A 15,260-nucleotide genomic window follows, 5' to 3' on the forward strand; every position below is an offset into this window, starting at 1 on the left:
AAAAGGTGACAGTCACAACTGTCATCTCTGCGACAGCAACAATAACACATCAGAAGTGTATTGTCCTCTCTACTGGTTGTCCTATTAGTAAAGGCGTTGTATAGGATGAGAGCTAATGTAACTGTAACCTTAAGTACAGGATGGTCAAATGGAGATATTAAGGACTAATGTCTTAATTCCAAGCTACGGTTGCTGAATGTTTGTCCCCGGTGAAGAGGCCGTCGTTCTTCGCCCTCAGCTTGATGAACTGAGCCGTTTGCTCCTGGCTAACAAAACAAAATGTAGAGTTAGTTTTATTTCACACCACAAAACAAAAGGAGCAAAATACTCAAGTTCAGGTTATCCGTGTAATTAATCTCAACGTTTGTAAAGTTACCGGACTTAAAGTGATATTTTAGGTTCACAACCTGAGCTCCTGTTGGTCCGTTTATGGACATAATATGAAGTATAAATCATCTGTAAAATCGTCACAATCTCAGTAAAATATTAGTCAACCTGTGAGGTTTAAAAGTGAAGGCATTAAAAGGTCGTTTCCAAGGCCAACTACGGTCGGATGCAGGCAGACGAGCTGCCGGTAACGTTAGCTAGCTTGTCAGCTACTACTACTATTAACAAACGTGATGTTATAAGCTCCCGGTAATAGAGCAGCAGCTCCCGGTAACGTTAGCTAGTTTGTCAGCTACGAACGTCACGTAACTTAACCGATCATTTTAACAAACATGTGATGTTATAAGGTCCCTTGTTTTTTGTTTTAACATTTGTATCTGTTGAAACCCAATACTTACATTTAAAAGTGAATGGCGCCTCTTCTCCAGCTGCCGCTTCACTCGCCGCCATGTGGATTAAAAAATAAAACCTTCATCGGCACGCAATGCATCTTGGGATATGTTGGGCCGCGAAGGATCCATCAGTTGTGTCCTCTGAATCTGGGGCTTGAAGGCTGCATTCGTCGGCTGCATTTGAAGGAGTCTTCGAAATGGGGCAGCCATAGTCGCAGCCGCTGTGATGCAATCCATCGACAAATACAGCCTCCGAAGGATGCAGCCGCTGGATTGGGACACAGCTAGTATCTAGTTTATCACTGCCTTTGCTCATAATTTCACAGCTGGTGCTCACAGTGAACATTTTACTACAAGTTACACACAAAAATTATGAGTGCAGTTAAGAATACAGAATACAGAATAAAAATAAATAATATATATAATTATTTATTTCTGTGTCTCTTTATGTATCAGTCTTGTAGACACTAAGTAAAAGAACAGAAACTAATTTGTCAGCACAAAATAATGTATGGGTTTGTCGAGAATAATGTGCAAAAGATGTAAAGCTTGTTGAAAAAAGTCAATAAAGAGTCATAGAATTGGAAGACGAAGTAAAAAAGCCATAGTATAGTACAACAAAAATGTATAAATATGTATATATACATATATATATGTATATATACATATATATATATTTATGGTTAGTCGGAAAAAGTCATAAAAATGTAATAGTGTAGCATGTCGAAAAAAGTCATAGTTTAGAATATCGAAAAAAATTTTTTTAAAGATTTTAAAAAGTCACAGTATATTACGTCTACAAAAGTTTTTAAAAATCATAGCATACAATGACTTTTTCTATGGAACACCATAATATCACTTTTTAAAGACATTTCTAAGGTATCATGACACTATATTACACATGTTTATTTGTGGCTATGGTTTTTTATGACAGTTTTATGACTCTTTTATGGCTTAATATATGATATTATTATAACAGAATATACTTTTAATATTAATGACTTTTGTATGACATACTCTGATATTCGTTAGGACTCTATTTTTGGCACACCCCAGTGGTAATGCTCTACGATACACAGCAATGTACTAGACTGCTAGCTAGTAAACATGGATGTAAAGAATGCAGAGTTCAAAATCGCCTTTGCAAATGTCTTATGAGGGAGGAAAAGTCCTTGATACATTTATTAGACCTCAAGGATACACAGAATACCTTTTAGTGAGTAACAGTGAATGTAAATATCACTTTTGTTTGTTTACAAGGAAACTCCCCTGAGCACCTTTAAGTAGACTGTTGCTTAGCTTAGCATAAAGACCGGAAGAAGGGGAAACAGTAAGCCTGGCTCTGTACAAATGCTTAAAAAAAGTAGGCCTTCAAGCACTTCTAGAGCTTATCTCGTCGTACATTGTTTGTTTAATCCAGGCTGCAATCAACAACCATGTTTATGAGCAATAGATCCGCCCACTACTTTTTCAAATAACTGATTAATCATTCAGTCTTTAATTTGTCAGAAAATATTGAAAATGCCCATTAAAGTTTCCCCTTGCCCAAGGTGACATCTACACATTTCTCATTTTGCCCCAGCAGAAAAGTTTAAAAAAAACAAGGATTTTCAATGACAGCAAACGCAGCAAATTCACATTTTACAGCTGACAGAAAGTCATCAGCTGGCCCAGAGTCTGTGTGAGTTGGGTTAAGGGTGCAGCACAGGACAGTTGAGCGTCACACATCCAGGTACACTGTGGCTCCATCTGCCAGGACAGCTCTGCAGGCTGTAGCACAGTCATCACTGCTGGAGGATCCTGGGAGGAGACAGGGAGCGATTAGAGACTCATATATATATATGAATGCATTAACTAAAGTGTTGGAGGAGAGAAAGATATGAGGCAAAAAGACTTAAGTCGGGTAATTACGATACGACATGTTTTAATAACATTTTTATTGCACACAATAATATGGCTTTTAATGACATAATATACTATGACTGTTTTATGGCTTTTCATGGCATATTGTACTATGATATTTTTTGACATTTTATGCCATTCATGTTTTTTATGTCATACTATACTATATTTATATGTATTATACTATGATTTGTTTGTGACATTTTATGGCATACTATATACTATGGTATTTTTATGACTTTTATATGGTATACTATAACATTTTAATTATATAATCTGTCAAATAACTCATGAACGAAATCAAGTCATTTCGAGACATCTTTTAGGAGCTGCAACCACTTTTTAACAAGTGGAAAACTTAAGTTTATGGGTTGTAGGCCTGTTACCACTTTAAACTGGTATACAATCAAGGATATTAGACACACCAAACAGATATTATCTGAAACAATAGTATTGCCTATATCACATTACACAGATTACTAAACTGTAAGCTTTGGCCTGTGATTATTTGGTTCCAAGAAAAGCTTCACACGGACATAGCGTTGCTATTACACACAGACTCACATGTGTATTTGATAAAGGCAGCTGTGGACTATAAACATACAAATTGAGACTCATTGGCTTCAGCACAACTTTTATTTAGAAGAAAAATACAAAATATAGGAAATTTGAATAATATGTACACTATACATTTCCAGCATGGAGAGTTTTTCCTCCTCTCCACAGCCAATGATCACAGCTAGTTCCCACTAGGTGGCTCTGCTGTCCTCAGTTCGTCAGTCTCTGATCCACTCCATCAAAACCAAGGCCTCCACATGGTCGAAGAAGAGTTCGGTGGTGACTCCCTCAGTGCAGGGTGTGGAGGGGATCTCAGTGTGAGGAGAGGGGGGCAGTGGAGGGCAGGGGGGCCAGAGTGAGAGGCTGTGGGTGAGAAACTGAGGAAGGAGGTGTTGGAGGACAGAGGTGACAGGCTGGGTGGGAACGGGAAGTGAGAGGCAAATGACGGGAAAGGAGGAGAGGTGGCATAAGCGGAGAAAGAAGGGGAGAACCAGGGGGAGGGAGGAGGGGACAGGTAGTCGTGGAACGGTGTGGAACAAGAGAGGGGCTGAAATGGGGAGTGAGATGGAAACTTAAGAGACTCCTCTCTCCTCTCAGATGTGTAAATGACGTCAGACATTACATCTGGTCCTTTGGTCATCTCAGTGTCCGCCACTCTAGTATTGTTTGGCTGCTGGCTCTCTGTGTGATGTCTCAGCCCCTCCATGAGGCTTGTTCTCTGCGCTGGGGTTATTTTGTGCATGTAGCTGGTCAGCTGGGCCACGCACTGCTGAAAACCTGCACTCTCGATGGTGAAGAGAGTGGGAGCGTTGGACTCTGAGCGATGAAGGCTTACCACAGGAGCACGAGTCTTCATGTGGCTGTCAGTAGAGTCTGCAGCAAAGAGAAGGCACCAGGGTGAGGGATAAAACAGGGGTGGAAGATTAAAACGCTGATTTGCAGCAGGAAAAAAAAGGAGATTTTTATGAAAAATGTAATAAGTTAAAAGGAGTTAAAGAACTACTTTGTCTTTGACTAACCCTTTCTCAGTTTCCTCCCATCTGTCCACTTCTGAACATATTCCACAGCCAAGTCAAGAATCTCTGCTTTCTCTATTTTAGGATTCTGAAGCCGCTGTAGGGGATAACAGTGCAAAGGGGGGGGGGGGGTACATTTCATCATTGTAAGCTTATGATTCCCCTTAAACGCGTAGAGAGGCTGGATGGGATTTTGTTTAACATGACTCACTGGATCAGACGTGTGACTCAACAGCAAACTTCTCAGTTCGGCCAGACTTTGATTTATTCTGTCTCTTCTCTTCTTTTCCACCACTGGTTTGAGAACCTGGAGACACACACAAGCCGCATTGTGTGAGTATGGTGAAGTTGTTGTGTATCATTAGAACAACTTGGGTTGCCAGGTTGTGGAATAATAACCTTGTTGGATAGCATGCCTGCAGTAATAATGTTAATTCCTTGACAAACATGGCAAACTAAAAATAGTCCTCATTAATGGCGTATAACTGCTCTCAACATTAATAAAGCTATACATCTTAAATAACCTTTGTAATATTAAGAGAAATTAGGCTATCAAATAAGTTCTTACCCTTGTTCTACTCTTGCCATCCTCCAGAATTGGGCTTTGTAGCTTCCTGGTCATGTTGTAGTCTTTGGTCCAAATGTCCCGACTGAAGGCTGCAGCTGTGAAAACGGCCTTCAGCTCTCTGAGGGCCATTATAAGTAGAGCTCGTGCGGCCTCTGATTGGCTGACAAGTGTGAGTGACGACACTTGGTCGGTCTGAAAATGATCTGTCCTAACTTCATTAAGGGCCGTGAATAAATTCACTCAATCGATACCATTCATTTCAAACAGTGATCAGGTTGTGAGATTTCTCTAAAATAACTTATATAACATATTAAAGGCAACAATATTACCAATGACCAATAGCGGATCTTTACAAGTGATGACATCATCAGACCAAAAGGCAGCCTTATAGTTTATCAACCTACATCACTCGTGAAAGGTTAAGCACAATATATATGTTGTAAGAACATTTCAGACGTTAGAAGTGGGCATTGAAACAGTATCTAATGATTTGGGATGGCCATCGTCTCATACAGCATTTATTGATTTCATTAGGCCAAATGTATTCTGAGCTCTCTGAATTACCTTTAACGCCTCCCAGAAGTGAGACTATGGGAACTTTTTTTTTTACTCGTGGGAACAGAAATGAAGTGAGAAAGTGGGCAGCCATGAGGACTTTTTATGATGTGTGAAACATCCACACGTTGAATTAGTGCTGAAAGAGACCAAATGAGAGCAGCGTTGGTCACAATGAAGAAGTGGATTAACTTACACAGCCCAGTATAACAAATCACACATGTTTACCTGCGAATGCAAGACTCTCCGATTTACGCATTTACAGTTAAGCACATCAAATTAAAAAAACTATTTAACTGATAAACCAATAGATCGAGGTACCGCAGTGGCAAAAGGGGAACAGGTCACATGTGTCCGCTGATGTGACGAAGTGCGCGGATGATTATTACACCTGAGTGTTAAGTGTGCGCGGCCTCGGGTCAGCACGATACCCGATGTTTGGACTTCACACAAGATCCCTCTTTAAAAAAAAGAATCAAAGCAGTTGTTGGCTTCGTGTTCCCAGCCCCGTTTGATTTCAACTCTTTTGTCAGTGTGGCCGACACACCCGACGAGTCACGGTATTAGAAGTCAACGGTCCGTTTCTCTGCAAACCAAAGGGCGCGTTTTCACTAATTAGTTTCCATCACAGGCTCAGGCGAGCACATTATGGGGCTTATTTATGGGGCGGGTCCACGTGGCTTAAACAAGTTAAATATATGTTTCCTCTTCCTATAACTACATCGTCATACTCCTGTAGGGGGGATGCAACTACTATAATGGAAATTGTGATCATATGTTTAAAATAAAAGTGCTCTAAAGTGAGTTTCCTTGAGTTCCTCTCTTCCATGGTTACCAACCGTGATCTCTGAGCTGTTACTAATCGCCATCTCTTTCATTTGAAACGGAAGTGTCGTTGCCTCTGAAAAGCCACTTAATCTAGGAGATCCCCGTGATCCGATCATCCCAGTGTTATCTCCACACTCAAGCCTATTATGGGGATCAGGCTGCCCATAAATGCAGTGCGGAGAAAGCTACCCCCCAAAAAACACAAAACTCAAAGCCCAGTCAGCCCAAACTTTAGGCTGAAATCATTTTAGAAAAGTGCGAACATCAGCTTCAGTCAGGAGTCAAAAGAGAAGTCTAAAGACAAACACGGCTCCTTCACACAGCGCGTTTAGGTGTGAATCGGACAATATGGCTCAACACCAGGCCAGGTCCTAATTAGAGATATGTTAGGATGGTTTCAAATCATTGAGCAGAAATGGCTTCACCAGTTGCACCTATCTATATTTCATTATGTCGAAATTGTGCTTTAATTTGACATTATTGTGTTTATTTTGGCTTGTGATTTGATAACACAGTGCATTCAAACGTGCATTCCATGTTTTAGCAGTATGCAGTGGCGGCTGGTGGAAAATTTTCGAGGTAGGGCCATCCTATCAATTTCAGCAAACATCCCAGAATGATTTAATGCAAAAAAATGTAAGTATCAAACACGCATTACTACTTTGCAGTTAAATATTTAACATTTATTCCAACACGAAAAAAAGCAGTAAATAACACTTTGATAAACACGTCAGGACATCTTATTTTTGTCACCCTCACAGGGAATTCAGTATAATATATATATATATATATATATACAGTATATATCATATAATACTATTCAGTATAATATAAAACACACACATACATATATAGATATATACACAGTATATATCTATATATAAAATATAATATAATATAACATGTTTATTTATTGAGATGGCCCTATGGGCCTTGTTATAGGAGGTAAAGATCAGGAGAAGTAAACATGAAGTGTAATTATGAATACTGATGTTAAATTAAGCTATGATGAGTTTTCACTGTTAATTTACCATCTCAATTAAATGTTGATGCCTCCATGACCAAGTTAAGCAGATGAGACTGAGGACAACAAAAAGAAAAGTTGTTCACTTTGCCTAATATGTAGCTTGACAGAGTTCTCCATGTGTGTCCTGGTGTTCTCATGTTTCCTTACCTCCTCATCCCTCACTCCCTAACTGTCCATGCTGGATCTGTCCCCGTTGTTTTAAAAAGCTAAATAAGTTATTAGCATGACGTCATCCAGCTAGCCAAACCTGTCTCGGCTAAATTGTATGTCACTCATTTATATCTTTAATCAGCAATTGGCTAAACTGCTTCATAGACCCGCCTCTTTTGGGCCATTTCTCCATGGCCCCAGAGCTGCTGAGACGTGCACACAGGCAGCGAGGACGAGCAGACAGGCAGAGAGGACGTGCAGGAAAAGCATATATTTTGCGCAGATATCACATTTTACAAATATTACTGGGTACATTCCATATTTCAAAAACACAAATATTGACAATTTGTATCATTTCTTTTTTGTGGCTCGAGGAGGGGTGCTCAAGGTGGGGCCACGCCCCTTGGCCCTCTATTGGCCAGCTGCCACTGGCAGTAGGCCTTTTTGTTATTGTCTGCACTAGAACCTCCTTGAGATGTCAACCAACATTATTAAATGAATCAAGCAATACAACTAAGACAGTCCTTATATGCACAAAGCAGTTCAAGGGAGATTGTTTCTGTCTTCATCGCGATTGCATCAAAATGAATCTACTTTACGAATGACTCGATCAAACCACTAACTTTAATTAAGTTGATGTGTTTTATGGTTTATTTTAATCTACACTTCCAGTTCAGCTCGGAAGTGAAAAGAAGTGAAAAGAAGAGGATTAGATGGAAATAAATTAAAATTCCATTCAGCGTCACTGCTGCATGCTGCTCAGTAAAGGTGAGGGGCGCGACCCACAGGGGGCGGGGCTATCTGCCAAGATATCAACACATGGTAACGAGGACACAACCTGTGCCGTTTTTTTGGAATCACTGTAAGGACAGACGGACGCGAGTCAACTCTTGTCATGAAAACTGTAACTTCACCAGAGTCTCACCTACCGAGGAGCATGAGGAGGGTAAGATGCTGCGTTCTGACTCCTGTACTGCATTTATGAGTTTTCTAAAAATCATCTAAAATGTTCTTCCGGGTGCTAATTGTGATCTTTTACTTTTCAACCCCAAGGTTCCTAAACCTCTGATGGAGAAACGCAGACGGGAGCGGATCAACCAAAGTCTGGACACATTGCGACTTCTGATGCTGGACAGCACCGACAATGAGGTACGTCTGTGCGCCATGCTTTTATTTCAGTTTGATATCTGATAAAAAAAAAAGGGTTGATATGTTTAAGTCTATACTTCTTATATTAAGTGAGAGTACTCTTCTCCTTTTAGAAACTGAGAAATCCGAAGGTGGAGAAGGCAGAGATCCTGGAGAGTGTAGTCAATTACCTGAAGAGGGAGAAGGGGGACGCGAAGGATCCCCGGTCCACGTCGCGGGGGCAGAGACAGAAAGCCGCCCGCCAGCACAGCTTCCATGACGGCATGAGGTCCTGTCTGCTGAGGGTCAGCCACTTCGTAGCCAGCAAGAGCAAGGAGCTGGAGGGCACAGAGGAGGACGCGGTCCACGCTTCTCTTTCGAGTCCCGAGCCCCAGACACACCCTTCTCCTGGCCACATCCACATGGCACAGGCCGCTCTGTCTCCTCAGCAGCTGGCCCAATGCCAGGGCGGGATGTCTCCCCCGTACCTCGACCAAAGGACTGGCCTCCACTGTGACACCAGGGAGCTGCTCTCCTCCACGGAAGCCTGCACGCACATCACCGACCCTGTGTGGAGGCCCTGGCCTCAGTGACAGCACACATTTTTAGATTTGGATACTTTTAGAAATGTACTGTAGGACGCCCACATACTGTAAATATGTATTCTGTTGTAGCCTACAGCCTGACTGTTGTACAGCCTACACTGAATATATTTTCCGTGAAAACCTCTCCACACTCCATGTGGTGTTTTTTTATTTAGGATTTGCTGTTTTGCACGCGCATTTTTTCTTCCTTTTTTGCTATGATTTGTATGTATATAAGTGTTTTTTTTTTTTCTTTATGCGGTGGTGTCCGCAGGATGATTTTTAAATTTTTTTTGCTGTAACATGAATACAGACGCGTGCGTAAAATGCGCATTGTGACATGAATTTATTGTGATTGTGCTTGCGGAATTCTCAGTTCCAATTTCAAATAAAAAGCACAATTTCCTGATCATTCGAGTGGCCTATCTTCTGTGTGAACAGCTTGTACTTGAGCAGTCTTTGCAGTAGCAGCCTTCAATAGGAGGGGGACATCCACAGGACAGTTAACACGTACTTCCTCCAGGCTGGGCAGCCGTTATGACGCGTTCGTCTATTGAAATGTTGATGGTGGGGGACGCCGATGCTTCTATGAACTTAAGTGCAGTTTTTTCAAATGTAGAAAAGCAAAGGAGAGTGGTCGTTCACACACTGTTCAGCAGCCAGACTGCTCTATAGGTGAATGCAGTGTGGAGGCACCCAATTTACATAATCCATTTTAGCCACCCAAATGTTGAGTCTATGTTGTGACTCATCAACAATTATATATCCAGTTTACTGTGAACCATTTACTGAATCTCTTATGTCTAAAAATCAATACAATATGCAAACAAGACGTTTGGCTATTTGGCACGCAGTGTTAGGTCAATTATAAGTGATATACAAAACAAACAGTATAATTTAAATTCATCTCCTTTTGGCTGACCAGCAACAAGTGTTCAGTTGTTTTTCTGACTTCTACCCAAATTCTCAGGTGCAGAATTACACTGTTCGTGTTGGGAGAGCCACAAAAGGGGCAGAGACAGCAGCTGTCTGTGGTGATGGGGGGGGTGAACCCATTCCTGATAAACAACATTTCGATCTTAATAACCACAATAAAAACACACATGTGAAATAGTATCAACTGCGCTCGGTGTGGCCATGGGTTTTAGTATTTGAGACTCTAAAGGGGATTTGTAGATTGGATGAATGTGTCTGGATGCTGCAGGGTGTGATCAGTTCGGTAATGGCCGCTGTCGTGTGCTTTTCTACATCTGAACGACTGCACGATAGGCAACGGGCTCCTGCTCATCAACACATCAATGCACACTTGAAGGTCTCGTAAATTGTTCGCCATCAGATCAGCATGCGGGCAGATTGTGAAGGCATTTACGTTCAAATGAAATCATGCACTTTAACTCAAATAGCTTTTATTCTGCAGGGAGCAAAGAGGCTAGGCTACTTCATATAAACGTAAGGGCCATGTAAACCTTTGGCTTCAGACCCCTTCAAGTACTTTTAATCGCTTCTACTTCAATCTTTCAGTTGAATATTTTCTTTGGATGTGGGTCTATATTTTTCTGACGAGGTAAACGAACCCATTCATCATCTTGTGACCCTCCGGTTGGTCCCACTACATACACACATTCCTTCCACTGCTGTTTGAAGACATCTTTTATCAAAGGGGCTGGTCTCTGGACAGGATGCGCCTTTGTGGCTTTTGAGTTTAAACCCCCCCCCCCCCCCGAGGGGAAAAGCCCACAGGACTAAGTAAATCAATTAAAATTGGAATCAGATTAGGCTTTCATCTGGGAGGCATCCGTCTAAATGAAGATTAAATGAGTCTATTGTCAGTGTAAAATAGAGAAGGTTTAGTCCAGCGAGGATGTATCAACTTAAAGGCCTCCACTTTGTTTACATAAGACAAAAAGCACGTGGAAACGTATTTCTAAATTACCTTAAACTTAATTTGCATGGAACTTTTGCCAGTTTCAACAGACTGTCGCCTGAGAAACTAACACTGCTAAATGTCTCAATCAGCTGTTGGTTTTTGCCACATCAAGAGTCATAATAAATCATCTTTTGGCCTCAACAAACCATTTGACGATTGCAGTTCGCATAACGAGCCCTCAGTTCACAATGATATTTTCATAGTAAGAGTTCTTTAACGTTTGTATATTTGGTTTATCTGTCTGTACTTTCTTGGGACAGAGCTATTTAAGTTGCAGTCAGAACCCTTAATTTAAAAAAAATTATATATATATATATATGTGTGTGTGTGTGTGTGTCTGTGTCATATAGCCTGTACCAGCTGCCACGTGTCGGCCAGCTTTACAGCTGAAGTCTGGATGTTATAAACGCGCCACACCTCCAGGTGTCAATCGGTTTGCTGCCCCCCACGCGCCAGAGGTGCAGGCTCCGTGGACAAAAACAGCTTCTTTTTTTTCTGAAGCAGCGTTATTATGATTACGCATTTGTGTGTCGTCAATCATTTCTAGCCCAAACAATGCAGGCTATAAGACATATTAATGCAAGCTTGTGTTTCTGTAGCAGCGCTTTGTGTGTACAAAGGTATGATGAATAAACATTAAAAACAAACACGATGCCCTACAATTTAAACCCCTTTGCAGCCTAGAAAAGTAACCTTAAATTCAGAATATCCATATTTGGTGTGGCATAAATGTAGCATATGTATTTACATCAGATTTCTCTGTTTAATCCATTCAGACCCCGTGTGTTTGTTTGATACGCAGGCGTTGTATAAAGACTAAATGTTAGCTTGTAGACTAGCATATGTTGTGTAATCTGCATAATTAGGCTCTACGTGTCGCCGAAACGTCTCATTACGTCATTTTATAACTATAGTTCCTACAGTACAACAGCTGGTCAGTGAGCAAAGGTTCATTAATATGCGGGATACTTAACCCTACATGTAAAGTCATGCGCGATGACTGCTGTTTGCCCTGAGTTAGCATTATCCTAAGGAAAGGTTTGGCTCCATAAGACCATAAAAGACTTTTAAGGCTATTTAACTATTCATGTTGCCTAAATCCTCCGCTGGTGGTAGACGGCGGGGGGAAAGGCGCATTCATTAAAGGGAACAATGCCGCACCGCTGCGCTTTTTTTCGCTGCTAAGATCTGAGGGGCGGGTCGAAACTGGACAACATCTGCTCCGGTGGTCACCGGCCTGCCCCGGTAACTAAAGCCAATGTTCAACAGATAGCAGCACACAACACGCCTGCTCTGTGTGATCAACCGTTAGAGAGAAAACTCTGCTCACACAATGAAAACAAAAAAAGATTGACCTTTCATGAAAAACACGTTTATTAGTAACAAGGGAAGAGTCACTGTAATAAACAAATCACTGATAAGATACAGGCACAATATTCTCAGCCTTATGTTGAAGGTCTACATTAAATCATGAATAATCCATTCTTCTTTTATCTGTGTGTGTGTGTGTGTGTGTGTGTGTGTGTGTGTGTGTGTGTGTGTGTGTGTGTGTGTGTGTGTGTGTGTGTGTGTGAGAGAACATGCAGCCGGATCACTTGGTCAGACTTTGCCAACAGCCAGGCCCTGAGCTCTCTGATACTCCTGCTGTAAACTGGACAAGACTTCTCGATGCTGTTCGGATTTCTTTTCCAGGTCTTTCAGGAGACTCTCATACCTATGACTGTAGACGGACAAAAAAAAAAGGAGGAAAAAAAGGGATATTCTTACTCAGTTAAACACCGGAATGAAATGCGCCGATTGTGAAATTCTAGGCCGATACTAATGTTTAACGCCACAATTTGTCCGATAACCGATACTAATGTTTTCTGTGTTTGTTGTTATTTAAACCTACTTTTGTGCTAAGGACACAAATAAATATTTATTACAAAAATAATATACTTATACAACTACTAAAGATATTGGAAGAGTCTCTGGTTGAGAGTGCGGTCACATTTCTGGAAAATGTGCCTCTACAAAGAAAGTTGTCTTACAGAGTAAATGTCACTGATCCTTCTCTTATAATACTCCCACATGGCCGATCATTTCTTTCACTTATATTTGAAAACAAAACCAGGCAGCGGTTGCGCTCTGACACCATATCACAGTGTTAGTCACGCCAGTGGCTTCTTCAAATCAGCAGCTGCGTATGCCAGAAAGTATCGACCAATAAATCGGTGCATCTCTAAATTAAACACATTTGTATGTTCACTCAAGTGAGTTGGCTCACCTTTCTGAACAACACTCTTAGTTGTATTATGGGTAGCAATATTTTGACTCAGACATAGGGGACTAGGCAATGGGAATTACACACTTTCATAAAATATGATGAAGTTGAACAGCACCGAAATTGTCTCCTTTTGCGGCATAACACACACAAAAAAGAGAAGGACTGGCACTGCTCCTGTAATCACAGGGGCGGAGTGAAGACTGCAGCAAGGATGTTGTAGATAACTGTCCATCCATCAAACTCATCACTGCCCTCTATATTTGAATGAACATCATAGCACAGCTAAGCTATGCACCAATATCCACATTGAGCTATTTGTAAGTATTTAGGAGGTAAAATTTACGAGATTAAGACATAACATTTTATGTTTCTGTGTGACATTAATTTAGGGAAGGAACCTCTTTCTTAAAATCATTGATATTTACCCATAATATTATTAATGCTGACAATCATGTTGACATTTGTGAAGTCACAGCCATAAAGTGTAAATGCCACTGGGTTTACCGTGACCGTCGAGGTTACTGTTCTGAGTCTTTGCTTCAACATGATGGACGACTGGCAAAAAGTCTATTATGTCATTGGTAAACATATCAATACAAATTAAATGTCCCTTTAATGACTTGTAACAGAGAAAGGGAACATGCAAAGACTGGGAACAAGGCTCCCGTTGGGTTCTCAACATTTAGGTGCATTTCTCAGCCACAATTGGAGGAGCCTTCAAAATGAGACTGTAATGACGCACTCGATCTAGAGATGCCGTGGAATCGGGAAACAATACCTGAAGCGGAATATAGCAGGTGAGCATCAATTTTAGGATAAATGTGTGTGGCTTGTTGGTATTTTTCACAACTGGGACACACTTACTTGAATGAGAACAACCTCATAATGACTCAAAGCTGCAGTATATTTGCACAATAAGTGCCTCTTCAGGACATGAAAACATGATGTGATTTAAATTGAGTCAGTTATGACAACGGCTACAGTACCTTCAACCATATATTCAAAAATGAATGTCACATTCAAGGATCGATAAACTGCAGCTCAGTGCAACATCATATTCAATCGGTGACTACTATCAGCTGCCGTGAGCCCTGGTCACAATGTATTACAGAGAAAATCTTTCCTCTTAGACATAACCACAGCATGTGCACTTTGTCAACACTTGGACGGAGGGTTTCTAGAGGACTGATCATAATTAACCCCCATCAACGGGGGACTACACTGAGAGTGGACCACAGCTTTAGTGACTCACATCTCTCCGTTGATGTACTCCAGCCTCTTGGTGACGGTGGCTTTGGCCTCATCCAGGTCTTGCTTTACTAATACTGGGCCGATAAGCTTAAACACTGTGTTTGTGATGTCCAGCAGGTCAAGCTCCTGGAAAGACAGAGAGAGAGAAAGATTAAATATATAATACTGTAAACTCCAATATACAAAATGAAGGGCCTAACAACACTGACCCCAGTCGAACAATACGCTTTTAAAGGGAAAATTGGTCAGTTAACGTTACCTCTTTGACAATGTTGTTCTCAGCCAGTTGCGTTTCCAGCTTCTGTCTGGCTGACATGCTCTTGCTAACATCTAAGCAAAAGACGGGAATTAGAAAATAATGTGAGTGTTGCAACCATAAACAATAGACTAAACGTACAGGAACTATCTTACAAGTGTATTTAACACATAGCTAGCTGTCCTAATATAGTCAGCTAGCTCGTTGCAACATGGCACGATATGAGAAACCATGCAATGCTAGCTGGCACCTACCTTTCTGCATCTGAGTATATTTTTCTACTTCCCCTTTCAACTTCTTTTGAATGGCCTCTGCCATTTTCGTGTTTAGTCGAAAGGTAATATAGACCGCGTAAAAATATTTTGAAGAGATGAGGTGTAGTATCTAAACGTTGAATGAAATGAAAGCTCTGCGTTAGCTAACCGGAAAAGGGCAGTGGCTAAACCGGAAGTTATCTGATACCTT

The 15,260-nt window shown here is 41.0% G+C and overlaps 3 protein-coding genes across 3 annotated transcripts; 1 reads left to right on the plus strand and 2 right to left on the minus strand.

Annotated features, from left to right (window-relative positions):
- Nucleotides 1–3,477: 3,477 nt before the first annotated feature.
- her11 (hairy-related 11) lies at nucleotides 3,478–4,877 on the minus strand. Its single transcript, XM_031858219.1, has 4 exons — nucleotides 4,824–4,877; nucleotides 4,467–4,562; nucleotides 4,259–4,352; nucleotides 3,478–4,112 (listed from the first exon to the last, which is right to left on the minus strand). The coding sequence occupies exons 1-4, from the start codon at nucleotides 4,875–4,877 to the stop codon at nucleotides 3,478–3,480; spliced, it is 879 nt and encodes a 292-aa protein (XP_031714079.1).
- Nucleotides 4,878–8,278: 3,401 nt separating this feature from the next.
- her5 (hairy-related 5) lies at nucleotides 8,279–9,157 on the plus strand. Its single transcript, XM_031858220.1, has 3 exons — nucleotides 8,279–8,329; nucleotides 8,437–8,532; nucleotides 8,646–9,157. Exons 1-3 carry the CDS (start codon nucleotides 8,279–8,281, stop codon nucleotides 9,102–9,104), a joined length of 606 nt encoding a protein of 201 aa, XP_031714080.1. The 3' UTR covers nucleotides 9,105–9,157.
- Nucleotides 9,158–12,372: 3,215 nt separating this feature from the next.
- On the minus strand, nucleotides 12,373–15,230 carry pfdn6 (prefoldin subunit 6). Its single transcript, XM_031857991.1, has 4 exons — nucleotides 15,050–15,230; nucleotides 14,799–14,869; nucleotides 14,541–14,665; nucleotides 12,373–12,742 (listed from the first exon to the last, which is right to left on the minus strand). The coding sequence occupies exons 1-4, from the start codon at nucleotides 15,111–15,113 to the stop codon at nucleotides 12,622–12,624; spliced, it is 381 nt and encodes a 126-aa protein (XP_031713851.1). The 5' UTR covers nucleotides 15,114–15,230; the 3' UTR covers nucleotides 12,373–12,621.
- Nucleotides 15,231–15,260: the final 30 nt, after the last annotated feature.

The sequence above is a fragment of the Anarrhichthys ocellatus genome, unplaced genomic scaffold (genome assembly GCF_004355925.1).
Source record: "Anarrhichthys ocellatus isolate YVR2014 unplaced genomic scaffold, GSC_Weel_1.0 scaffold19, whole genome shotgun sequence".
Lineage (NCBI taxonomy): Eukaryota > Metazoa > Chordata > Actinopteri > Perciformes > Anarhichadidae > Anarrhichthys > Anarrhichthys ocellatus.

Excerpts from the sequence above, each read along its gene's own strand:
- her11 (XM_031858219.1), bottom strand. The coding sequence starts at position 4,877 with ATGACCAGGAAGCTACAAAGCCCAATTCTGGAGGATGGCAAGAGTAGA. Across the intron at positions 4,563-4,823 it reads ATGGCAAGAGTAGAACAAGG|GTTCTCAAACCAGTGGTGGA; the intron begins GTAAGAACTTAT and ends GTGTGTCTCCAG. Across the intron at positions 4,353-4,466 it reads TGAGTCACACGTCTGATCCA|CGGCTTCAGAATCCTAAAAT; the intron begins GTGAGTCATGTT and ends TATCCCCTACAG.
- her5 (XM_031858220.1), top strand. The coding sequence starts at position 8,279 with ATGAAAACTGTAACTTCACCAGAGTCTCACCTACCGAGGAGCATGAGG. Across the intron at positions 8,330-8,436 it reads TACCGAGGAGCATGAGGAGG|GTTCCTAAACCTCTGATGGA; the intron begins GTAAGATGCTGC and ends TTCAACCCCAAG. Across the intron at positions 8,533-8,645 it reads TGGACAGCACCGACAATGAG|AAACTGAGAAATCCGAAGGT; the intron begins GTACGTCTGTGC and ends TTCTCCTTTTAG.
- pfdn6 (XM_031857991.1), bottom strand. The coding sequence starts at position 15,113 with ATGGCAGAGGCCATTCAAAAGAAGTTGAAAGGGGAAGTAGAAAAATAT. Across the intron at positions 14,666-14,798 it reads AGAACAACATTGTCAAAGAG|GAGCTTGACCTGCTGGACAT; the intron begins GTAACGTTAACT and ends CTGTCTTTCCAG. Across the intron at positions 12,743-14,540 it reads GAGTACATCAACGGAGAGAT|TCATAGGTATGAGAGTCTCC; the intron begins GTGAGTCACTAA and ends GTCCGTCTACAG.